General features: G+C 37.0%; 1 protein-coding gene across 5 annotated transcripts in view; it reads left to right on the top strand.

Moving 5' to 3' along the window:
* The window catches only part of VPS13B (vacuolar protein sorting 13 homolog B), an 803192-nt gene that overhangs the window by 689647 nt on the left and 85929 nt on the right, over positions 1–27616 (top strand). For all 5 annotated transcript variants that reach the window (XM_078441712.2, XM_078441707.2, XM_078441708.2 and 2 more), the window contains 3 exons: positions 12371–12567; positions 21521–21702; positions 22983–23332. In XM_078441712.2, the coding sequence (XP_078297838.2) occupies positions 12371–12567; positions 21521–21702; positions 22983–23332 (729 nt within the window). The remainder of the gene's footprint in view (positions 1–12370; positions 12568–21520; positions 21703–22982; positions 23333–27616) is intronic.

The following is a 27616-nucleotide window of genomic DNA, read 5'->3' on the forward strand; positions in this document are numbered from 1 at the left end:
GAGACGAGAACACAGTATTGAGTTTAGGACTTGTATTCTAATTAAAAGAAACCATAAAATAGTAAAGGTGCCCTTGCTTTAAGTTAGTTTTAACACAGAAGTTCTGAATATGTTTTTGTTATTTCTCTTTAAGGAAAAATATTATCTTGAAAGATGTCATATTACACACCTGCATTTGCTTGAAACTTGGTAGCTTGATAAATTGATAAGATAACTGGGTCATATGTTAAGTTTTTTGAAAAACCAACCCAAACATAGATCCTAATAAAAGAATGTTACATATTTCCTTTTAAAGGCTAAAAAGTATTTCTCAGGGCTCTTAAATTACCATATTTTGATACCAAGGGAAAATAAAATCTGGACTTAGACTCTTGTTTGTACTTAGAGGGTTTTCCGGACAGGAAGGCAGTCTTGATGCAATGCAGTAAGCCACAATACCAGTGGGGCATTACAGGTGAAAAATCTGCAGCTGTACCCCTTCACCACAATGTATTACAACTGTATGCTGGAATATTTCCTGTACAGAAATAGGGTTTGGTTAACTTTGTTTCCCAAGAGTAGATCACATTCAAATGTTATAAAATCATGATTTCCTGCATTTGAATACTTGTGGTTTCTCAACTGGTTCCAATATTTTAAGTTCTTTTTTTTTTTTTTTTTTTGGTATGACTTCTATTAGTTGAAGATGTATAGAAGCTTTACTTTTCCTTCTTCAAAATCAACTAAGAAGCAGATACATATAAAAAGAAATATTATAAACTAAAAACATTCGAGATTGCAAACATATTCATATTATATGTCATCATTAAATGGTAGATTTATACTTTGAAGTAGAAATAAAACACTCAGCAAATATTGTCAGAATACATTTTTTAATTATTAACTATTGAAAAGTATCTCTACTCAGTTGCATTTGTTCTCTGTAATGTTTTGTTGTTATAAATAACTGTGAGAAATGTTCTTCACATTTAGAAGGACAGTTAAGTCCAATCATAATTATAAATAGAAACCTCTTCTGTATTGTATAAAGGCAATGCTGGGTTGTTGTCTTTTTTAGCTTACTGGATTTTAATGATTATATTGTTGTCCATATTTCCCAATTTCTACATATATGCTGTCTCTTCTAGTCACCCTTCAACCCACTATTTCATGCTCAGATCTTACTTTTTATATTCTAACTATTACCAACTCTCTTCTGGTCATCAATTAAAAACTCTCTAACCTATCTATCTCTAATCTTTCCAGTCCATTCCCTGTGAGGAATATATTTGGTGTTAATACCACTTTGATACTGTTATAAATGCAGTGTGTACTTTTAATTGGTTAATGAGGTAAAACAACTGTATATTAACAAAATAAGAGTTTCACAACAATTACTCTTTCAAAAGTTGTCAAGTAAAAACATTCCAGTGTGAAAAGCCTCCACTCCACCCCACCCCAGGGGTGTATGTCAGGAAGAATTTGAGGAAATTGATTACTTTTAAGGCTGCTTAAGTCAGTAGATAACAGATACAGTTTTCAGCTAACCAAAAAATTTAAAAGGAAAAATTGCAGAATGAGATGTTTACAGAGACTTTGAAAAGCTCTAACAGATTCCTGGGAAACCAAGACAACATACACATGCCTAGGGCTCTGTACTCTCACTGACCTCTGCACACATACAAGATTAACGGGAGAAAGCCCAATCTGTCACCTCTGGCTAACCTCAAGGCTCTGCGCAAGCAGGAAAGGAAAGCTAAGGCAGAGTTGAAGGCATGTCTCAACAGGCATATAGAGCCCTTCAGCAAAGACTTGGGGGCTTATTGGTTCTAGATCTTTAAGAAAATCTCTCATCATTAACTGACCACTAAGCTCACCAAGTGGAGACTTCAGTGGCCGCAGAACAAAGAATATGTACTTTTTAGAATTGATTCATAAATGTTACCAAACACAAACAACAACTGCAGGAAATAACAATGACAAGAAACTTTGGGCAGGGGAGAGAATCTGATGTCCATAGTTGTCACTATTTATTAGTAATATAATAGTAATATAGTTAATATCCATTAACATAATAAAATTTTATATCATTTAAAATGTCCAATTTTCAGGGGCGCCGGGGTGGCTCAGTTGGTTAAGCGTCCAACTTCGGCTCAGGTCACAGCCTCACGGTTCATGGGTTTGAGCCCTGCATCGGACTCTGTGTTGACAGCTCAGAGCCTGGAACCTGCTTTGGATTCTGTGTCTCCCTCTCTCTCTGCTCCTCCCCTACTCATGCTTTCTCTCTCTCTCTCTCTCATTCTCTCTCTCTCTCTCTCTCTGAAATAAAATTTTTTTTCTAATTTTAAAAAATAAATAAAATCCAATTTTCAACAAAAAAGTATGTGATAATGCAAAGAAACAAAGTATGGCCCATATATAGGAAAAAGGAATCAATAGAAGCTGTCCCTCAGAAGCCCAGATATTGATCTTGCTAGACAAAGACTTTAGCCACCTATTTTAATATATTCTAAGATTCTAAAGCAAGCCATGTCTAAAGAACTAAAGGGAAATATGAGAATGACTTTACACCAAATATATCAATAGATAGAAATTATAAAGAAAAAAAATTAAACAGAAATCCCAGAGTGAAAAAGTATAGTAACTGAAATGAAAAGTTTACTAGAGAGGCTCAACAGCATATTTGAGTAGGGAAGAAAGAACTAGTAAACTTAAAGATAGGTTGATTGAGATTATTGAGTCTGAAGAGCAGAAAGAAAAAAATAATTAAGACAAATGAACAGAGCCTCAGAGACTTGTGGAATACCATCACGTATATCAAGATATGCATGATGATAGTCCTAAAAGGAGAGGAAAGAGAAAGAATATTTGAAGAAATAATTAATGGCTGAACACTTGCCAGATTTGATTTAAAAAAAACAAAAAAACAGAAAACATTAGTGTACACATCCAAGAGTTCAATGAACTCTAGGTAGAATAAACTAAAAGATTTCCGTGTCAAACCCAATCAAACTGTCAAAAGACAACCTGTTGACTCATCATATATATAAAGGATACTCAATCAGATTAACAGCTGATTTCTCATCAGCAACTATGCAGGCCAGAAACAGAGAAATAACATATTCAATGTGTTGAAAGAAAAAGCCTACTGAAGAGAAAACGTTTGCCAAATTAAGTAACTAAAAATGACAAAATGGATTCCATATTCAGATTTCTTCCTGAGTATCCACTTTAAAGGAATGGGAACTGGAAATTGTAAATGACACATTATGAGGTCGGTTTTTCTTCTTTAATATGAAGATAATTAGTTGAAGAACATAAGATTTATAATCAATAGGTCTGTCTTATTAAATGTATGTTCTTGAACACGATACTGAACTTCCCTGAGCCACAGTTAACCTATCTGTAAAATGGGATTAATATTTTTCTCACTAAGGTAATCTATAAGAAAAATCTTGGGGTGCCTTGGTGACTCATTCGGTTAAGCATCTGACTCTTGATTTCTGCTCATGTTGGCAAGATTGAGCCCTGTGTCAGGCCCACTGTCTGCCCCTCTTATGCTTGCTCGCTCTCTCTCTCTCTCAAAATAAATAAACATTTTTTTTAAAAAAAGAAAAATCTTTGTAAATTGCAAAGGTCTATTCACAAGGTAGTTTCTTCTGCCACAGCTGCCATCAGTGTTATGACTACAGAAACATAGGTGATGGTGGATAAGCACCTGTTCTTCCCCTACTATAATCACCTGTTCGCTTGGTGTCCTGGGAAGTCTGGAAATGTGGTGGGAGGAGTAATAAAGGTGGTATCCTCTGCTGTGACCAGGCTTTGATCACTTAGTCCTGAGTGGAAGTTTCAGCTCTGTACTCCTTAACCCGACACAGCTACTCTGCCTCTCTTTCGTCTAATACAAAGTAAAGGACAATTGAAGCAGACAGACTACATCACTGGTTAGATCTTTCTCTCTACCATAAATACAAGGAAGACGCTTTCTCTGTATCCTTTTCCTAGGTTGCTCAGTGTGACTGAGTGGGCAGAGGGGCATTGGCCCAGCTTCAGCAAGCAGCCCCTGCACAAAGAAATCAAAGCTATTTATCTGTGAGGACAGATGGGCATTTGCAACCTCGCTAATAGTCTTGGCAGCGCTATTAAGTAATAAAAACAAATTAAGTGCCAAAATATTCTTTGTACCAGAAATATTTTTAAATAGCCAACACACATGCAAATCTTCCCAAATTAGCCATCAAATGGAAACAAATTGTGGAATAACATTTTCAATGCAAAAATACATGTGTTCTTACCAACTGGCAGATATACAACCTAAAATGTATTCATATGCAAAGACCACATATGCTTAGAGTACAGTTTATTATGTATGGCTGGCTAATTTTTTAGATTCTGTCAAATAATGGATAGGAAAACAAAATGTTATAAAATATATATATATATAATCTTGACAGTCATTTGAAATGTACCATGTGTTACATGTGGAATGTTTTCCAGTGAAACCAATTTACTTGTTCCCACTTCCCATGACTCAGTATTAGATATTCAAGCTTTCTAAACTATTTTTTGGCAACCAAGCTTCCTTGGAATAGTCCTCTTTCCTTCAAGTTATTCAGTGCAGGCATTAATAATAAATCCTCAGTTATAGATATGTAACTAAAGATCATTCACATCATCTCTTTCAAACCGAAAAGCACATAATAAAGTTATTTTAAATAGATCACACAAAACAGAGCCCAGGGTTACTCCTTGAGAATAATTAATTGCTACCATATGAAGCACAATCTGAGTGCGTTCAATTTTTAATTTAATTGTGTTACTACTAACCTAGAGATTAGCTGGGCAATGTCTGTTCCTAACTGAAAGGCAAAGGAAGATGAGAGAGCTAATGTAGAGCTTGTTGAAAGTAGGTGTGATTGCAAAATAAAATGGAAGGGCTCAGTATATAAAACAAGACCTTTGTAGAATAGAAGACTGTTTAAGAAGGTAAAAGTGTTACCTTTTCAGCACCTATCTTCATTTTAAAAACCTTGTTAAGCATATACCACATATCAGACTTTGTTGCCATTAATGCACCAGAGCAATAGCTAGAATTCTTTAAGAATCCTTCTCAGAAAACATAGAATACAAGCCAGACCTCAGGAAGGAGCAGTAGGCTAACATTTAGAACCACAACCATTGTCCCTGACCCTCCTAAATCAGGACTCACTTCCAACACATGCCTCTCTTCCCTCCTTCCTAGTCACTACCCAGAGTAGGAGATTTATCTCCTCTTATACAGATACAGATTCGCATCCCTTTTTCCTCCTCTTACCAGCCTCCTCTCTTCTACATCCGAAACCCTTCCATTGAGCCCTCTGGAACACTTGCTCTGTGATTAGCGAACTCCCCTAAACCTCAGGCTTTCTTTGGGTATTTCCCCTCCCCTTTACCTTGGATGAAATCTTACTGTCCCCTGGGACTCTGTATACCACTGTAACCCTCCAAAGTGGAGACTGTTCATCCTCTCACATCTCTTGTCACCTCAGAGTCAGAAGATGAGATGTTCTTGCTCACCAATGCCACTTGCTTTTACTCTTCTACCCTCCTGTAAAATCTCCCTGCTCCTTTGAGACTCACTCCATCTAATTATTGGTCATCCCCACCCCTCTTTGTTGTTGTCATCTACTACCTTTTTGCTCACTCTCCCTAATTCTCAGAGTGTTTGGCCCATGGCTTCTTTTTTTTTTTTTTTTCAAATTTTTGTTTAAATTCTAGTTAGTTCACATACAATGCAATATTAGTTTCATGAGTAGAATTTAGTGATTCATCACTTACATAAAACACCCAGTGCTCATCACAAGGTCCCTCCTTAATACCCATTACCCATTTAGCCCATCCCTGCCCCTGCCCTTCCCTGCCATCAACATCCATGCAAGTGACCCAGCCAACACCTCAACTTGATCTCCTCACTCTAGTGATCTTCTCCACAACATCTAACTACTCACTGTCACATACAAGCCCCAGACCTTGTCATCATCCCAAACTGTTCTGCCTCCTAAAGCATTCATTCTGGCATCTCATCTCACCTACAATCTGCCTCTCCAGCCTGTTCACTCAAGTCCTACTTAGTCATTCATTAAACTGTATATAAACCTACCAAATATAAACCTATCCCTGCTTTCTCCCTGTCCATCAATCCACTCTGTTTCCTCATCCCCTTTTAACCAGTTTATTTTATTTTTTCAAATGTTTATTTATTTTGAGAGAAAGAGTGGGGGAAGGGCAGAGAGACAGAAGGAGAGAGAGAATCCCAAGCACGCTCTGTGCTGACAGCGCAGCTGACAATGGGGGAATCGAACTCGTGAACCATGAGGTCATCATCTGAGCTGAAACCAGGAGTCAGACACTCAACCAGCTGAGCCACCCAGGAGGCCCTTGACCAGTTTATATGCTTAACTCATCATGTAAAACACCCTTTTGCAAATAAATACCCTGAACTTTGTTGCTCTCTGTCTTTCCATTACACTCTCCTAACAAAAGGCTAAGGCTGGACAAACCAATAGCTGTGTATCAACACATTAACTCCCTCTTCCACTCTTCAGAATAGCCAACTCCTTATTTCAGATTTCCACTTGAGTAATTCATTGGTACCTCTAACTCAGCTTGTCTAAAAATGAACTCATAACCTCCCTTCCCCTACCACACTTATACTACAACCTACTCACCAGTGGGACAGATCAGCCACCCATCTCAGTAAATGACATCAGCATCCACACAGCTGCACAGGCCAGAAACCTGGGAGTCATTCTTGACACCTCCCTCTCCTCATATCTAATCAGTCAACAGATTTTTATGTCCCCAGAATCTCCCACCCATCACTCTGCTGCCACCAACCATACTAAGGGTAGACCGCTGCACTAGCCTCCTGCCTGGCCCTTTCACATCCAGGCTTGTCCCCCTTTTAATCCAGTCTGTACACAGTATCCAGAAGCTTTTAAAATATAAATTTGACTGCATTACTTCTTTGCTTAAAACTCCTCAAAGGTATCCCATTGATATGAAGGTGAAGTCAAAAATCCTTAACATGTCCTAAAAACAATGTGTTTTTCTTACCTACGTTTCACAAATGAGGGAACTCAGGCCCAGAGTCGTTAAATATATTGCCCAAGTTGTAGAGCAGTGACTTAGGTGTCAGGGCCAGGATTTTATCCTATGGGAGTGTCATACCAAAAAGATGTTTTATGATGGAGAATTAAGAAAATATAAAGATTATATCTATATGGTTTATAAATTTGTGGCTTAATATATATTCGAATGGACAATTGACTAAAATTACCTTTAAAATACTAATTGTGGGGCGCCTGGGTGGCTCAGTTGGTTAAGTTTACTATTTTGGCTCAGGTCATAATCTCACGGTTCATGAGTTCAAGCACCATATCAGGCTCTGCACTGACAGTGCTTGGAGCCTGCTTGGGATATATTCTCTCTCTCTCTCTCTCTCTCTCTCTCTCTCTCTCTCAAAATAAATGAACTTTAAAACATAAATAAAAATAAAATATTAATTGTAATCATTATTAGCTTTGCTTTGGAAGTTTTGAAGACAAATACTTTCTTATATGAGGAAAAGGATTAAATGTGCTTTTGCAAATGTAATTCCAGACATACAGTTTACAATTATTTCAACAGGATTTTATTTGGAGTGAATTTACTAATACCCCTTTATGTACCAAGGAAAATAGGGTTGTACAGAGGAAAATTGTGACAGCCACATAGCTGACATATTTGGGGGGTTATTTCTCTAGTAGTTTTCTATTGTTTTCTGAATTTTCAGAGTTGTCTGTAATGTTCAAATTTAAGTATGTAACCACGGAGCCAGCCTCACACAAAGTTGTAAACTAAATAAAGTTTTTCTTTGGCTTTCCTCCAAATCTCTCTTTTTGAACTCTTCACAGCTCCCCCTCCCCTAAGTGCCCGTGTTGGTACAGTCCATTTTCATTGCCCTTAAACTGTCTCATGGCTTCCCGAAATGGTTCCCAGCTTGGGTTGCCTTGTATTATGGACCTATTCCAACCCTTGCCTTGCACATCAAAACTTACTAGATTTTTTTCCTTAAAGCCCCACTCTGCTTTCCAGTTTGACAGCCAATTTTCATAAGCTATTATATATTAATTTTAATGGAGAACTTCTGGAGACAATACGAGAAACAAGTCTTTTCACTCTATTTTCTGTGTAACCTCTCTACCAAAAAGATAAGTTTGGACTTTACATTCTGTTATTTGCATTATAAAAAACAGTGAGTATATTAAATATGCTTTTCTAAACTCATTTTCCCTCTTCCACTGAGATTCATACATCTTACTCCTGCTTTATACATTTTATCCACCTCTGGTTATGATTGCCCTAAACCAAAGGACTGACTCATTGGCAGTCAGTGGCAGTCCAGAGAGGAGATAAGCAATGAGATGTTCCTTTATCTCTCAAGTCACAGCCAACATGGAGGGCCACATTCTAATAGATATATAGCAGATGACTGCATTGAACTATGATTACAGTATTCCTTTATATCCAGGTTCAAGGTTTATTATTTTCTTCTCACAAGCCCAACCCATTGTTAAGAAATCTAGCATGTAGGACCCTTAATCACAACCTAGCTGATTCTGGCAACAATACTCAAGCTTTAGAACTGTTCTTTGAGCATGAGAAGGATAAATAATTCATAGCTAACATTTTTTGAGCTTTTACTATGTGGTATTATATGAGATGCTTTGTCTCCTTTAAATCTCACAGTTCATGAGATAGTTCTGTTATTATCTCTTTTTTAGAAATAAGGAAACTAATGTTAGAGAAATTAATTTGCCCAAGAACTCATAAGTAATAGAGCTAGGAAGTGAATCCCATTAGGTCTGACTCCAAAGTCCATGCTTTCATCTTCTATACTTCTTTGTGGAGAATTTTTAATGTGCCAGAGGTGGGCTGAATCACCTAGTGTATGTATATACATTCATTCATTCATGAATTATTCATTCATTCATTCAGCAGCTTTTTTTTCTTTTTGAACATTCACTGTGTACACTTTGCCAAGTGCTGTGAACATCTAGAGCTTAGCCAAATGGAAATTATTCCCTCAAGGAATGTGCCTACCAGGGAAGATGTCATGTATAGAAATAACTATAATGTGAGGTATACAGTGATAAGAGCTATGAAACAGATTCCCTTTTTAAAAATACTATTGGAGTCCAGAAAAAGGAGAGCATTTTTCCATCTGGGGAGGTGAAAAGGCTCAAACAAAAGTGGTATTTCATTTGGACCCTGATAGATGAGAAGGATTTAAACATGAGACAATGAGAAACGAGGGAGTGTATGGGTATTTCAGGCTGAGAGAGAATATTGAAACAAAAGACCCAGAGAGGGGAAAGTTAGAAAAAAGTATGTCATGGAAAGCAAGAAGGGAGACAATTTCAAGAAATGGTGGGGAAAACTGGATTAGTGTGAATGTGTTACTTCAGCATTAACCAGAACATACACCTCTATTTCGTTACACTGTTAGCCTCTTTTGCATATCCATTTTGTTCCCCTTTTTCCCATTTAGCATCTCTCCATACACAAATGTTCAAGTCTCTCTTTAAAGAAAAGAAACTTTGTTATGGGTGGAGGTAAATAACTCCCATTGAAAAATTAAGAATCACTTATTTAGAAATGAAAGGTTAAAGAGATATCTCTTCATTTGAGAAGCTTTTGTTAAGATCCTCTTATGTCCCCAAAAGGGTGTTTAGATGCTAGGAATAGTTTTTTAAATAATGTGTCATTTTTACCTCAAGGATCTCAGAGTCAGCTAAAGGAGACAAATGTGTAAATGGAGAATTGCAAAGTGTAATTAGTTTTATGATAGAGGAGTGTATTAGACATAGAAGTGGCACAAAAGAGACAGCAATCAGCTGCCTTAGAAGAGGAAATGCTTCTAAAAGGGGAGACACATCTGAGCCCAGTCCTTTTTTTTTTTTTAAGACAAATGGGATTAACCTACATGTTCCATTTTAAAGCTTTTTTTAAATTTAGTAACATATCTTGAATGTCTTTTGTGTTAGTAGATATAAATATTCCTTATTCATTGTAATTGTTGTATAGTAATCCATTCTGTAGCTCTGCACAGTATATTTAACTAATCCCCTATTGATGGATATTTGAGTTGTTTCCAATTTCTTACTAATACACCCAAGTGCTGAAATAAATACACACTTGTATTGGAATCCCTGTAAACAAATTCTTAGACATATACTTCCAAGGATTTAATAGATCTTGCTAAATTACCAGTCAAAAATAGTGGGTGAAAATGCTTATTCCCACATCTGTACAGAAATTGGAACTGTCGGTTTTTTAAAGCTGCCAGAGTAATAAACTAAAAATATTACATTATTAATTTGAATTTGAATGTAAGTATTAGGGAAGTTGACTATCTCTCTTTTTTTTTAAGTTTATTTATTTATTTTGAAAGAGACAGAGACAGCAAGATTGGGGAAGGGCCAGAAAGAGAAAGAGACACAGAATCCGAAGCAGGCTCCAGGCTCTAAGCTGTCAGCACAGAGCCCGACGTGGGGCTTGAACTCACGAACTGCGAGACCATGACCTGAGCTGAAGTCGGATGCTTAACCGTTTGAGCCACCAGCTATCTCTTTTTATTTTTTTATTTTTTGGTTGAGCACAAGAAGGGGAGAGGCAGAAGGAGGGAGGGAGGGAGAGAGAAAGAGAAAGAAAGAAAGAATCCAAGGCAGGCAACATGCCCAGTGCAGAGCCCAATGTGGGGCTCCATCCCACAACCATGAGATCATGATATGAGTCTAAATCAGGAATTGGATGCTTAACCGACTGAGCCACCCAGGTGCCCCTGAAGTTGGCTATCTTTTCATATTTAGTAGCCAATTATTTTTTCTTTTTCTGTGTACTAATTACTGTCAGAGTCTAGGATTTTACTGTATGCAGGCTAATAAATTAGCCTATTAGTGTTTCATGGCTGCTGGCAGAAGACCTGAAACTCCTGGGTTAGAAACAAACAACATTATTGCTCGGGATACAGCAAGCAATTTGAGCATCACATTTGTATTTTGCCCCAGGTCCCACAAGGGCAATGCACAAGGGCCCTCAGGGGGATGGTTTGCATGCAGTAGGTATGTGGGAGAGCCGAGGGACAGGGACATGGAGCTTGTCGAATCCACCACTTTTAGAGCAAGTCTGCTCTTTGTCCTAAAGAGAGACTTTACCTCATCCCTCAGAGTCACTCTCTGTGAACACAACCTGAGAACTAGCCCCAGTTAACAGCTTTCAGAGCCTTGTATCCTCTACATACCCAGAAGCAACATACAAGGAAGGTCAGGGCCCATGGCTAATTGCCTTTTCCAACATCTTCCCTTTCTTATTTTTCTATATAGTTATTTATCATTTTTTCATTGATTTGTAAGCATTCTCTGCTCTCACAACAATTATTCCTAGATCTGTCATTGAATATCACCTATCTTATCCTAATTTGCTTTTTTTTTTAAATTTGATTTTATCCACTGTTGTTTCGTGGGGGGATTTTCTTCCATAGGTTTCATGCCATACCTATAAAAAGAAAGCTGTTCTATTATGATAAAGATATTAACTGATTTTTTTTCTCCTATGCTTTCAGTTTGCCTTTAACATTTTGATCCTTTTGGAATCTACTTTCATGTAGGAATGATGCAGGGACCCAGTTTGGTTTTACAAAAATAGCTAGACAGTTCTTGCAATCTAATTTCTTGTCTTTCCCCTCCTTGTTTGAAATGGTATCTTCCTTACATACTAAAATTTATCTGTACTTATCTTATACTGTTTTTTGTTCTGTTTCTTCTAATCTGTTTGTACGTTACTATCAAACCTTATCTTTTAATTACTATAGCTTTATAATATACTTAACATCTGGTAGAATTTGTTCCTCATTGTTTCTCTTTTATTTAAAATCTTTCTTGGCTGTTTTCACATATTATTCTTGAATGGGTCTTTTAAAATAAAGTACGTGTGGCGCCTGGGTGGCTCATTCGCTTAAGCATCCGACTTTTGATTTCAGGTCAGGTCATGATCTCACGGTATGTGAGATCAAGCCCTCTGTTGGGCTCTGTGCTGAGCATGGAATCTACTTGGGATTCTCTCCCCCCTCTCTGTTCTCCTCCACTCATGTGCTCACTCGCTCAAAATAAATATACTTTAAAAAAAAGTAGATATACAAGGTGAATATAACTATGAAAAGAAACTCTAAACTACTGTCTTTTTACAACCTTATCCCTTTATAAAAGTCTCATTGTTCTAACTTTTATGGTTTACTTTGCATTTCAATAAATACAGAGCTGTATCATAATTTCTATTTGCAACTTCTAAAATCTTCTCTCTTTTAATATAGATTCCTTGTAGTTTGGAATACTGGGATGAACTCCAGAAGGTTTTTGTTGCATTTCAAGAATTCAGTCTGTCTGAAAGCAAAGTTTGTGAATTGCAGTTGCCGGATATCAATCTTATGAATGACCAGAAGAAATTGGTATCCTCGGATCTTTGGAGAATTGTCTTGAACGGCAGTCAAAATGGTGCTGATGACCAAAGGTAACTCAGTGAAAGATGAAATAGTGACACTCTACTAGGAAACAATCATCAAGTCAACTTCTCTAATGACCCCTCGCTGGGCAGTATCTTGGCTGTCAAGCCACTGTGTGAACTACAGATGAGAACTAGGAATTAAGATAGAAACTGATATCTCAGAGTCTGTGTACTAACAATCCTAAGTTGTATTCAAAATATGGCCTTGTGAGCCCTCACTAAGAACCTGTTCCTTAAATACAAAAACAAAACAAAAGGTGCAGAAAACAAACTACCAAAAAAAAAAAAAAAAAAAAAAGTCTAGTCATCCTGAACCAAAAAATATAAAGGAAAGAGCCACTAATTCTTCAGCAGACTCTTAATGACACAGTAAACCATGTGTGTAATGATAACCCTGGGGCATTAGGAGAAAGATTAGATAAATTGAATTGTCTCCCTCAGTAACCTAAGCTTCAGCACTTCTCCCAGTTTACATATCCCTGTTAATTAAGCCTTTCTGTTCATGCTCCCATAAAAGATGAGAAAAAGATACTAAATCACAATCAGTGGAACAGTTTTCTTGGGTCATATGATAGTATGTGCACTGTGGGCCTTGGCCCATCTTGCTGTCCATCACTTTCAGTGTCCTACCTTCCAGTTCTCCTGATGAGTTGGCTTTAACATTATCTTACTCCTTTTATATAATCCCTCCTTCCCCCACCCCCCAAACAACATTCTGACACTAACACAGAGAAAAAATATCCACCATTCATTACACCCTGCAAAGCAACTGTTTTCTCTTTTTTGTTACCTTTATTTTTGCCCATTAATGTATGCCTTTACAAGGTGGTAATTATAGCACATCATATTGTATTCTGATTCCTATTTTATATAAATAGTTGTGAATGCTTTCTCTTTTTTTTATTAAATAATGATACATGTTCATTGAAGAGCATTTTGGAAATAAAGAAAATTCCACCACACGTAATCATAATCGTATCACACTGATAACCTCTGTTATCATTTTAATAGTTAACATGTGAATTTTAATAGTTAAGATGTTAACATTGTAATAGTAGTCTTACTTCAATTACTTTGTGTGCTTAGTAATAATGTTTTATACTTTATATATTCTATTTCTAGGTCATTTGGGCTTTTTAAGAATAGTTACTTTTCTATTACCTAGTAATTACAACTAGTAAAAAGATGTTAAAGGAGTGGGATCTTAATTTTACCTATATGCATAATGTAGCAATGAAAAGAACACCCATCCTGTGAAGAGTTAGCAAATGGATAAGAAGATTGCCTATTCTAAGCTATAGGTTACCTAATCAGAAACCAGGAAATCTCAGAAAATAAAGCTATAAGTAATGAAATTGTGTTTTTTTTAATCTGAGTTTCATTAGTAGTATCAAAGTAGAAATCATTTCTTGATTCTAATCATGAAAGAATGCATTTTCAGCATTGAAAGAAGCACTTCAGACAAGGTTAATTCCCCTGAATCTGAAACATTTATAAAAATTACTTTTGTGGTAGGCTTAACACTACAGAAATGTGGAACCTTTAGGGAATGGAAATTTATGCAGACAATCAAATTCAGGCAATTTTTCACCAAGCTTTTGACAGTGTAATCACAGATCTTTTGTCCTCACCTGGGATTTTTCAAGTTACCTAATATTTCACAACTGATCTTGCTTTGTTTGACATTAACCATTTTTCAGATAGAATTTGATATTAATGAAATTAAATTTAAAGAGTTGGTTTGAAAGTCCACATAATCAGACCCTACTAAGACACTTTTCAAAAGGAACAGTAAATATATTTTATCCAATTTCTACAAAGAAAACATTAGTACTATAATAATATGTTAACATTTCATGTAGAAAGAAAACTGTTACAGTTAGCTCCAGCATATTCTGTCATGAGAAATTTAGAACTGGACAAAAACCTGATGCTTTTATGATTGAGATTATCTTAATATTCTCAGTGGTTTGAGAAGGATATTCATCAGATTATTGTACATTCCAGGAAGAAAGTTTATAAAAATAAGTCCCATGAAGCTTAACGTTAGAAAAAAAAAAAAAGAAAAAAGAAAAGAAAAGCAAAGAGAATCTTGTCTACAATTGGCATAAGGTTACAACAGTGCAGGGCAGCTCAGTGGTAATGAGCTTCCCTGTATGTATGCAAATGGAAGCACTATTTAATAGAGAAGTCCAAGTTAGAAGACCTGGATTAAGTCCTGGATTCGTCACCAACTAGGTATTTGGCCTTGAGAAACTGATTTCTGAGTCGAGGCCTTAAGAAATGAATAGGAGCTAACCAGTCCAAAGGGTGTCAGGTAGCCTTCATTACAAAGGACTGGAGACCAAAGAGCCAGTCTCTTAAGCCTTTGTCTGTTTGTCCCATACAGGTAGATTCTCTTTAATTCATTGCCTGTGGATTTGTAATAATTATATCCCACCACCTTTTTAACCAGTGGTTTGCTTGATCATATGAAAATGAATGACTGGTAATGATTATGCTTTTCCAAAGGTAGCATTTGAAGTAGAGTAACATCAAAACTGTGGGCAGGATTAAGCGATGGTACAACATCCTGGGGCTAGGAATCCTGGGGAACCATCCTATCCTTAGGCCTGAAGGATAAAGGGAAATACCTGCCTCAGCCCACTCTCCTCTCTCCTTCTAATCTCCTATGGGCACCTCCTGCCGGCTGAACCAAAGAACAAGCCAGAGGACAAAGCAGCTTGTTGATAAGAGTCCAGTGGCAGAGAAGAGGATGAGGAATGGTGTAGAAAGTGGATCTCGAGAACAAACAAAGTAGCCAGTAACTACACACTGTACTTGGAATTTACAGTTTCTTACCCAAGTGACTGGCCCTCGAAGGAAAAAAAGGGAAGCAGAATGGTGGGCCCAGTTCTCAGGCTTTGGACCACTCTGCTATGTTCCCTGGGTTTGGAATCAATTAGATGTCTTCTGATGGACCAGAACAGCTGTCTAATTTGTTTCCCCCTCTTACCTTCACTCCAATAACTAATTCCAGAAGTATGTGACTATGTCAAGTCACACAAATTACAGGTAATTATCATGTAGCACAGTAATCACTGTGCAGATCTTGATATATATGTCCACTTAACTTTATTACCAGTTGTTTGATGATAATGCTAAACTCTCTTCGCCTGTGCCAAGTCTTTGGTGGTTTGTTGTACATATTGCATGGTCATTTTCTGACAACATTAGAACATGTGAAAGCATATTGCTTATCAGGACTTTTTTATCCCCACCCCCAAAATACTGGTTAATGGAAGAAGGCAGCTTAGGAAAAAAAGTGGCTTAAGAGTGTGTGGCTCTCTCTCCATGCAATGAAAATTGAAACTCTGGTGAGATTTTTGGAGTACTTTCATCTTTGGTTGTGCCGAAACAAAATATTTTCTCCTACTCCCACTTTTCTCATAAAAGAGGCCACAGTCTCCTCATATTTGGTAATCTTTGAGACAATGATCAGCAGTTGTTTGTTTGTTTATTTGTTTGTTTGTTGAAGAGGAGAGGCTCTTCATTTTCCAAAGCTTTGATTGTTGCATAGACAGTGAAGAAATTAGAGAAAGAGCATCGTGATGATCAGGTCTCTGGATTGTTTCTTTCCTCTCCACCAGTTGAACTTTCTCTGGCAGAAGATGACCATGGCCTCCAGATTCTGTTCCTTTCCATTTGGCTACTTGGATATGCACTTGTAGATATACCTAAATTTGTTGAGTACCATTTTAAAACATCTTTTGACTTTCATAAACCATTTAGGTGTAAACCAAACATTCTTTGTAAGGCAGGACGTATGTTTAGCCTTCTCTCCTGGGGGGGGGGGGGGGGGGGCGGGGGAGAAGGGATGCTTGTATTTTTCCCCAGGTGTCTTTTTGAAGCCTTTTACTATTTCCTTTGAGTTGGTGATTGAACTTTATATAACAACAGGGAGTTGGTCTTTTGCTAGGTAATCCTTTTCCCCTTAACACATTCCCCATAGTATTCAGTGTTCACCTAAAGTTCCTAGGCTGATGATGTTAACATGACACAGAAATCTCTATGCCATGGTGCTTATTCTCTGAACTGTGGAAGATTCTCTTTCTCTTTTTAATGTCAGATACAAAGGAGTCCTTTACCTGAGGGCCTGTTTAAGCCTGTTTTGTAAGCCATGGATTACAACCCATTTAATGGCTCATGAGATCAATTTAACAGGTTGCAGCATAAATTTTTTTAATAAAACAAAAAATATTGGTGTGAAAAGGAAAAATATTGAATAATTTCACATATGCGAGATACCAAGAGTAGCAAATTTACAGAGACAGAGTAGAATGGTGTTGCACAATAATGCAAATGTACTTAATTCCACTGAACTGTATACTTGGTTAAAATAGTCAATATGTTATATATAATAGTATATTTATAATATATTCATAATATATATTGTTCTATAATATATAATAGTATATTTATGTTATATATATTTTTTATTTTTAATAAACCTACCTGTCCCCCTCTGCCCATTTTATATGTATACTAGAGTATAATAAAAGTGTATTTTTTACCTTGGGTTATGATTAAAACATTTTAAAAATGATGATTCTAAGGGGTAGAGAGAACTTGATGCAGAGACACACACACCTTCCCTTGTCTTCTCTTAACCATGTAGCTCTCTCCCAGGATAGACAGAGCAGTATTTTGCAGGAGGCAGGAGAGAGTTGAGGTGAACTAGCGTTGGGAGACCATGCCACATTGAGATGAATGTCAATGTGATATTGTAAGACCCCTTTTGGGAGCTAAAAGTAATCATCAACAGTTAACGTTAAACTGAGTAACCAGTATGGTACCCTGTTTGCCAACTAGAAATAGAATTTTTTTTTCTGTTAAGGAGTGTTAGATATTATACTGAACATTTCGTATGCAGGATCTCCTTTGATACTCAGTCATTCAATTACTGTACCCATTTTACAAATGAAAAAAACTGAGATTTAGCCACGTGGTGATATAACTTGTCCAAGGTTGTAATATCCATGATAGAAGTGCAAGCATGTTCACAAGTTCTCTCACCCAGTTATTCTCTGCTTAATCTCTCTGCTGTATTTTGCTATATTATAAAACTCTTCTTACTACAGAGGGATCCAGAGAAAAGCTCAGGCCTTCGTCAGTTGAGTCAGATCATTGTTGAGTACCCGCACTGCTCTAGGGGTTTACCCCAGAATGGCATCCAGGGGTGAATCTTTAAGGACTGTGCCTTGGTCCGAGCAATGCGTATGGATCAATCAGGACACAGACTTACTAAAATATTCCTTGTTTAAAAAGTGATACCCCTCTATAAGTTACCCTTCCAGTTGATAAGTAACCTTTTGGCTAAAATGAAGATGTGGGTATGTAAAACTTCTGCCATACTTTCCACTTTTTAGAATATTTCCACTATTCTAAAAAGTTGGGTTTTCATTAGGATCTTAGAGATATTTCAACTAACTACTGAATCTTGAGTTCTGTGTATTCCTGTTTGAGAGGTGTTACTCCTAGGAATCGCCAGTTTTACTTTGCTATTTCTGCTGATTACACATCTCATAAATTATGTTTTTCCTTTTGATAATTGGATCAAAGTTCATTGTACCTAATTAAGGCAATTATACAAATACAGCTGCACCTAATGTCCCTAAGAGGGTCATTACTCTCATATATGACTGTTGAGATCGATTTTTTAATTTTTTTAACGTTTATTTACTTTTTGAGAGACCGAGAGTGAGCGGGGGAGGGGCAGAGAGCGAGGGAGTCACAGAAATCAAAGCAGGCTCCAGGCTCTGAGCTGTCAGCACAGAGTCCAACGCGAGGCTTGAACTCATGAATCGTGAGATCATGACCTGAGCTGAAGTCAGACACTTAACCGAGTCACCCAGGCACCCCAAATGTTGAGATTTTTTTAATCCTTGTGTAAGAGGTAGACATACATAGGTTACTTTTATAGTAATGACAATGATCAAATTGAGTGTGGAAAAACTATAATTTTACTGATTCAAAATACATGTAAAGTATATTCAGATTGTGTATACCATGTTAATTTTGTTTAAGAAATTTTAATTTTGATATGACTCCAATTTTTGAGTAAGTCTGAATTTTTATTTATTTTTTTTTTTAGGAATAAAAATTACTTTATTTTTATTTTTTTTTTTACTTCAATGATAGAAATTTATTTTCTCACAGTTCTGGAGACTAGAAGTCTAGGATCCATGTGTTGGCAGGTTTATTTTTTTCTGAGGACTCTTTCCTTAACTTATAGATGGCTACCTTCTTGCTGTGTTCTCACATGGTCTTTTCTCAGTGTACACACATCTCTGGAGTCCCTTTGTGTGTCCAAATTTCATTTTTTTTTTAATATATGAAATTTATTGTCAAATTGGTTTCCATACAACACCCAGTGCTCATCCCAAAAGGTGCCCTCCTCAATACCCACCACCCACCCTCCCCTCCCTCCCACCCCCCATCAACCCTCAGTTTGTTCTCAGTTTTTAAGAGTCTCTTATGCTTTGGCTCTCTCCCACTCTAACCTCTTTTTTTTTTTTTTTTTTTTTCCCTTCCCCTCCCCCATGGGTTTCTGTTATGTTTCTCAGGATCCACATAAGAGTGAAACCATATGGTATCTGTCTTTCTCTGTATGGCTTATTTCACTTAGCATCACACTCTCCAGTTCCATCCACGTTGCTACAAAAGGCCATATTTCATTTTTTCTCATTGCCACGTAGTATTCCATTGTGTATATAAACCACAATTTCTTTATCCATTCATCAGTTGATGGACATTTAGGCTCTTTCCATAATTTGGCTATTGTTGAGAGTGCTGCTATAAACATTGGGGTACAAGTGCCCCTATGCATCAGTACTCCTGTATCCCTTGGATAAATTCCTAGCAGTGCTATTGCTGGGTCATAGGGTAGGTCTATTTTTAATTTTCTGAGGAACCTCCACACTGCTTTCCAGAGCGGCTGCACCAATTTACATTCCCACCAACAGTGCAAGAGGGTTCCCGTTTCTCCACATCCTTAAGTCTGAATTTTTAAATATAGATTAGCTCAGCAACCATTTTAGTCAGGATTTTAAGATTAAAGGAATATTACTAACTACTTGAGTATGTTAGGAGTTGCTATATAAGCCTAAAAAATTATCTCTTTAAAAATTTATGTGTATATCAATTTAGAAAAAAGTAAAAAATTAATCAATTTGTTAATAATTGTAGCACATACTCATGTTTTAGCAGCCTTTTTCAATATGTTATATATAGTATCTGCTAGTCTCAAGATAGGAAAATAAATCTTGGAAAATCTCAAGAGTATCAAAAATTGTAGTTGGCAAGAAGAGCGTTTCAGATAAACACCTCAAATTGTGTACTCACTATTTTTAAACTGATCTCATAGAACTCTTGCCTGGATTTTTAATAATATTTTGACTAACATTATACCTTATTTCTAACAACTTCTGAAAGTAGTTCAAATGTGTAAAACACATGTACAGCTAATACACTTTGCTCCTTCTGATTAAATACAAGTTTTAATTTTACCTAGTGAATGAAATCCGTTATTTGTAACACCACAAATAAATTCCTAGAAGGCAGTTTGGATTAGTATGCCCATTTATAGAAGTTTCAGAATATACTTAGATGCATTTCTTGGACATAGCATTTAATCAATAACAAACTGCCTCAGAGTTTGTGTTTTCTTTGTAGACACTGGAGATTTACTTACATTGCAGTAAATACCACTACATAACTATAAACCTCTTAAAGTTAAATACCCAGTAAATGTGTTGGGATGCTCCTAGCTTTCATTTTCACAACCTCTTTCAACACTTAGCTGAAGATTCACACCCTGAGAATCTCACATGATGCACCTCACGCCATTCTGAGTTCCTCTCATGTTTCTGCTCTGGCAGCACTCTGACTTTCCTGTTCCTGGGTGGTTGTTCTATTTGATAATGTTTCTAAATGTCTACATATTTTATATCACCAGTTGACGGTGAGTTCTTTGAAAACCAACGATTTATTTCCTTAGTTTTCCTCTCCTAGTTCTCCCTAGGATACTGTAAATCACAGTGTTTCTCCTTTAGGTTCCTCATGGACTTGGAAGCCAGGCTATGATAGCTGTAGAACAAATGTCTGGTTTGGAAAGAAGAGGGTGGAGGAGGATGAGAGAGAATGGGGCGGCATCTATTCAGTGTTCCACAGTTACCAGAATGTACCCTGCCCCATCCCAATCCCCAGTTCTCATGCCTCTGCTAGCCCTGAGGCAAGGCAGCTAGGCAGCATGTTTCACACACACACCAGAAGCCAGCATGTACAAACTCTTCCCTCCTACAGATGCATTCACTATTCCTTTTAATCTGATTTTACTTGTTTAAAATGGTGTTAGGAGGATGGGAAAGTGAAGAGAGGACCCATGCAGTATAATTGTCCACTGGCCCTTGTTCTTCTGGACATGGTCATAATTTTATAGCTCCTAGTAATTAGTGGGTGTTCAATAGAGCATATTGACTAACCCATAGCAATATGGATATGGACAATCTGAAGAAGTAAAACAAAGTGAAACATTTATGGCGACACCGACAGTAGTGAGTTTTTGAACAGCAGAGTCATGCTCCAAATTGTGTTGGTCTTAAACTAATGAAGACCAAGTTGTCCATAAATTATGTGCAATGTGGATGGAAGAAAATTGGGTTGGAGGTAGGTCAACATGACCTGGAGTTTGAGGAATCCTTTGAAATTTTTCAAATAATAACTTAGAGACAATAATCAGCATGAAATTAATTTTTAAGCACAAATAGGTTATGTGAGTAAATACGGAAGATTTGATGATAACATATTAACTATAGGATTACAAGTGCTAGCTTTAGAAACCCTTATAGAAAGACATTTTACATATATGGTACTGGGAAATCTAGGTTATTGATCTTCTTTTACTACTTACTTCCCACAGCTCTGCAAGTGAATCTGGTTCTCAAAGCACTTGTGACCAACTTGTAACTCCAACAGCCCTAGCTGCCTGTACCAGAGTCGACTCCTGTTTTACTCCATGGTTTGTCCCATCTCTTTGCATTTCCTTCCAGTTTGCCCACCTGGAGTTCCATCTTTGTCATCACCTTGACCAACTAGGCACAGGTACTCTCTACTTTAGCATCAGAATAACATCCACTTAATACTGTTTTTCTTGAGTGTTCTCAAGACACAATTCATCAATTTTTACCCAGAGAACTTATTTTCTTTTCAGGAAGTAAAAAGTCGTGGATGGATTTTCATTCTGTAAATTACAGGATTAGTGATGTTTCAGAGTACTGTGATTGCTAATCCCTTCCACTACCCAAACCTCCCTCACTACTGACTGCCACCCGTGTGGCAATTTTTAGAAGGGGCATTCATTTCCCCTCATGACACTGGCAAGATTATTCTGACGTTGACTTCATGTAACAGGTGTACCCGTTACTTATTTCATATGATGTTAAACCATCATATGGCCCTGTTGTATAGATTGCCAGTAGTATTGAACTGACATGATTTTGCGTGCTTCCTAATGAGAATTTTCAAGGAAGTTACCAAAAATTGCAGGTTTTACTGTTATTCCAATTAGAATCTTTTTGAAGGAAATACATCTGTTCCTATTCTATGTCCTGAGCCATTACATTAATGATGGGTAGATTCCAGAAGTATTTGTTATTACCTGATTGCAAAAGCATGAATACATTCTACAAAACATGGGCAAATTCTCCAGTAATTGAAAGGACTGTCAATTTTACAAGTTGGTAAGGTGGAAGATTAAATTTTCCCACACACTGTAAGTGGCCTTTTATAAATTTGCTAATGTTACATGAATAATTATGCCTAAAAGTCTATATCAGACCATTCCTAGTTAGAACATTTTGATTCAGGTTTTCAACCTACGTGTAATGGAAAAGGAAAACAAATCAGATTCAAAAAATCAGATTCAAACGAAACACAGCTGCTGTTAAGCATCTTGCCTTTTCAGCAAAAAAAAAAAAAAAAGGAATTTAACCTGCTTTTTCTAACTCTCTTTGAGTCGTGTTTTTGTTTTTGAGATTTGGTTGATAGATACAGAGCATTTCATGAAACTCTTCCTTAGATAGTTACCTCCTCCTCATTTTATTTGTTGTCTTCTGTGATAAAATTTTTGTCTGTGATAGTGAATGTAAACCTTGGACAATATGTTTGAGACATGCTGATTGAACAAGACAGTTTTGTTTGCAAATATTGAAGGTTCATAGTAGTTCATATATTACAATGCCTTCAAGAGAATCTTTGCATTTATTATACAGCAAATAAAGAATTCAGTCACCAAAGAGTGCATAATTTAAATGTCATCTCTTTGTTTCCGTAAAATATTGGCTCATCTCAATTGCTGTTTTTCTTGTTTGTTTTCTCAACAGCTCCACCGCAATACCTACAGCCGTTTATTTCTGATAAAAATGTGCCCTCTGAACTTGAATACATGATTATTGCCTTCAAAGAGCCACACCTGTATCTTCGACAATGGAACAATAGTTCTGTCTGTCAGGAGATCCGGTTCTCAGCTCAAGCCGACTGTAAACTTCTGGAGTGCAGAAATGTCACAATGCAAAGCGTGGTGAAACCCTTCAGCATCTTCGGGCAGATTGCTGTTGCCCATGATGCAGCAGAGAAGCTGCTTGACTGCACCGTCATCGTGGACTCTATATTTGTAAACTTTGGGCAACATGTAGTTCATTCTCTCAACACTGCAGTACAAGCTTGGCAACAGGTATGCACATCCTACAACGGTTTACAGTGTGTCTGCGTGTGATCTTTTACTAGGCGCTCTGTGTTACCACTTCTAATAGTAAGTTAAGCACAAACAAAAATGGGAGAGAATGAAGAATTTGATGGGCACCATAATATTTGGGGTTTTCTCTGTTTTGGCAAAGTGATGCATGTTATTTTTCAAAGCTTTGGAGAGTATGGGTTCTCTCCACATGCATAGGAGATCATGCCCACATTTTTGTGACTAATGTACCACATCTGTGTGGAAAGTAACATATTCCCAGAAATTTTTTCCAAGTATTACGGCTTTACTTTGCCAAAGCTTCAACTTAGTTATGTATCAAATTGTCTAAGCATCCATTGCAGAAATGAAGAACCTGTGTGAACCTTTCTGATAGCGAGCATTTCAAAGAGAAAAAGCAGTGAGAAGAAATACGTAAGCCCAAAGAGTCTTAGTCATTTCCCCTACTATCCTGCCATTTTTCAATCAGTTAAAGACTCTTGATCGGTAATGTTTTGTACTTTTACCTCTTGCCAGAAAGTAGCCATATCCAAACAGGGGATGAAGCATAAGTCTCTGCTGAACAGCATATTTAAAATGAGGAACCTGCCTGTGCCACTAGCATGAAAATAATTTCACAGAATGTTTGTATAATAATGTGCTCGGCAATATAAGAACAAATCATTTCTACTTCCTTGCCGATTGTCAGTATAATATTGTTTTTCCATAAAGTTTGTGTTGCTAAGCTGAGACATTTCCCCCACATTTTGTATATGCTACCTGCATTTGTGCAGAGCTGACTCCCCAGGAGAAATGGCCCTTCATCCTGCACTGACCTCATGTAGAGAGGGGGGCGGGAGAGGGGGGCTTTGAGTTCGCTAACTTAAGAATTTTTGTGGGAATAAACTCTGTTCTTTATATGCATGAAGACCTATACAAGACTAAGGAATTAATTACCTAACATGGCACTACAATAGCAAAGGGAAAGAAGATAACACATCTGTTTTGTATTTTAAAATTCTTTTTTAAGGGCATTCCATGGTTTTCTTGTTGCAGAGGACATGCGTAAAATAAGAGCTAGTGTGATCTAAATCTTTGCAGCTGGTTCGAATAGTGATGTGAAAAAAACCTCCATGGCTCCAATTTCTGTTTTTTGTCATATTTTGAACAATGCATTTAATAAAAAACAAACCTAGAAAATATAAAGGAGTCATTGATAGAGCATTTAAACCCAGGATATTTTTGTCTTGGTATCAGGGCCATTATTAGAGGACTCATGTGTAGCAACTACTGCAAAATGGCCTTCAGAAATATCAGTTTTCTTCCAGGGTAAAAATATTCTCTTAGACATAGCTATACATATAAATAAAATACGGTGCATAAATATTTAAATGTTTTAAACCACATCAGAGTGTGAATGACTGACTGGCTAACACAGTGCCTTGAAGGAATATTCTGAGTTTTTTTAAAAATGGAATTGTATATTTGATTAAGTAGAGCCATATGTCACGTAGCATATTGCTGACAGGTACATTCTATGAATAGTTGATTCTGATTTATACAGGGATTTGGCAATGTTAACATGAGCCACAAGAGGATATACTTCTGTAATTGTTGCTGTAATTTTCTTGTTTCCTCCCATGTCAAGGGTACTTGCCACCAAGTTTTAATGTGGTAGGCATCTAACCCTGTGTATTCTAAAGTAAATACAAAAATGCACTACTTTGAAATTATAGGACATTTGACGTTGAAATGGGTTTATAGAAGGTTATTAAGTTCATTGTTTCTAAGAAATTCTGAATGTGGTTTATTCCCTTAGTGGGGGAGCTTAATTTCCCAAGCTTGGATTCTGCTGTGTGTATAATGCTCAGATACAGTCTCATTATTGCCAATGAGAAATATGAATTTAATAAGAAAGGTGAGTTATTTGAATTTGCCACATACTTTTATCAGATTCATATCTGAGACAAGTCATTTGTATCCAGTGTGGATGGACCAGACAGTTGAAGCATGAAACAATTTGGCCTTTCACCTTTAGGTCACAAGTTCAAGATTAACAGAAGCCTTCATCAGTGTCTGATTTCTCTGGCTGTAGGTTGTTTGTTTGTTTTTTCTCTTTGATAAATGATTAATGTTTTGTGAAACCAGATTAAGGACCCAAATGCCACTTGCAGTTTGCTTTATATTTCTATGCCATATTACACAATTGGACAAAATGACATTTTTATTTAAAAATGAAGGTTATGCTCATGTATCTTATCTTACACCAGAATGATGTATGTCTCTGTTTTAGTTGTAAATGCCTGTACAGCACTCCAGCACAAATCTTAAATGTAAATAAGTCATCTTTAATTACAAATCTGAGTGAGCATCCTGAGATTTAGACAATAATGATGTCATATAAAATGTGTACGAACTGTTTTATAATATACTAGAATTTAAGACACTCCAAGAAATACTTAAACTTATTACAGTTGTAATGAACTCCACAGATGAAGGGACAGTAGAGAAATAGTTCCCTGAGGACTTTTGAGTATTCTGTAGAAAAATGTAAACAACCCCCTTGTGTTCTTCCATTTACATTTTTCTAAAACAGTCATCATTTATTAAAGGTCAGTTTTTAGAGATGAGGAAAGTAATATGATTTTTTTTTTCTACTCAAGCCGCATCTGGTAACTTAACCTCTGAGTTACCAGTGGATTGATCCCAATTCATTATGAAAACTGACTTTCAATCTCAGGATATCTACCTAAGTGGGAGTTTAGAATCATATCCCTTTCTTCATGTTTGTACTCTTAGACCTAAAGGAGAGAAAAATGTTTATAAGGAGAGCAGTTTATGTTGATTATATAGTGCTAAATGGAAAAATCTCACCAAAATAATTATACACTATGACTCCAGTTTGATTAAAGGTTTATAAACCTTTAAATATGTAAGGCATATAAATAGGATTAGATAGTATTGACTAGAATAGAAATAGGCATGACACTCCAAAGAGGAAAAATTGCTAGAAGAAAATCCACCAAAATATTAACAGCAGTTGTTTGAGTGTAAAATTAGAGGCTTAAAAAAAATCTGTACTTTGGTATTTTCTAATTTTTCTACTGTGAACATGTATTCATTTATAATTTTAAAAATTAAATTTACTCACGTGTTTGTTTCATAAGTGTTTATCGAGTACTTATGTGTCAGGCATTATGCTGAGTACTAGAGATAAAACTGTAAATAACACAGACCTGATTCCTGCCCTTATGCAGCATAGATTCTAATGATGGAAGCAAGAGTGAACCCGAAGTCAAACAAATAATTGCTTAGTCCCGGTAGGGAAAGTGAAACAGTAGAGTATTATGTGATCATAAAATAGATGGACATGACCTGGTCTGGGGGTGTCCCAGAAGACTACTCAGAAGTAACCTGAAAACAGGAACCTGAAAGCTGAGTCGAAAGAAGTTAGTCAAGCGCAAAGGAAAAGAGGTCCAAGCAAGGGAAAGGCACTGAGGCAGGAAGGAGTTTGACGGGTTGAACAACTTGAAAGGGGGCCAACGTAGTGTTGGAGGAGCTGGAAAGCGCTCGCAGGCCTGGAGTGTAGCAAGCAAGTAGAGAGTGGCTCAAGATGCGGAAGGGGCCAGATCAGGCAGGACTTTTATTTTATTTTATTTTATTTTTTTAATGTTTATTTATTTTTGAGACAGAGACAGAGCATGAATGGGGGAGGGTCAGAGAGAGAGGGAGACACAGAATCTGAAGCAGGCTCCAGGCTCTGAGCTGTCAGCACAGAGCCTGACGCGGGGCTCGAACTCACGGACCGTGAGATCATGACCTGAGCCGAAGTCGGGCGCTCAACCGACTAAGCCACCCAGGCGCCCCAGGCAGGACTTTTAAACACCACTGGTAGCCAAGCTTTGAAATCATAGCTCATGATTAAAAGCCACAGCAGAGAGTATGGTAGACAACAGATAATTGTGGGTTATAATTGCTTTGGTCTCTCTTAACCCGAGACTCTTTATTGTGATTCATATGACTGTCAAGCAAGGTCCTGCTGCTTGAGAGCAGGGAGATTGGTGAGAATAGATGGATGACAGACTGAGAAGTCCTCAGGGGTATTTGGAAGAATGAGGTGTTAGGACCGGCCTCTCCATCAACTGCAGCCAGAAGGCACTGCCCACCCACTTAGGGGGCCTTGTTGACCAGGAGTGGATTCTACCTCTGAACATACCTGTTCTTGAAGAGGTTCTAGGTTGCGTCTTGATCAAGGCCAGATTCCAGTTACTTTCATCCTTAGAC

This window comes from Panthera onca, chromosome F2, assembly GCF_046562875.1.
Source record: "Panthera onca isolate mPanOnc1 chromosome F2, mPanOnc1 haplotype 2, whole genome shotgun sequence".
In the NCBI taxonomy this organism is placed as follows: Eukaryota; Metazoa; Chordata; class Mammalia; order Carnivora; family Felidae; genus Panthera; species Panthera onca.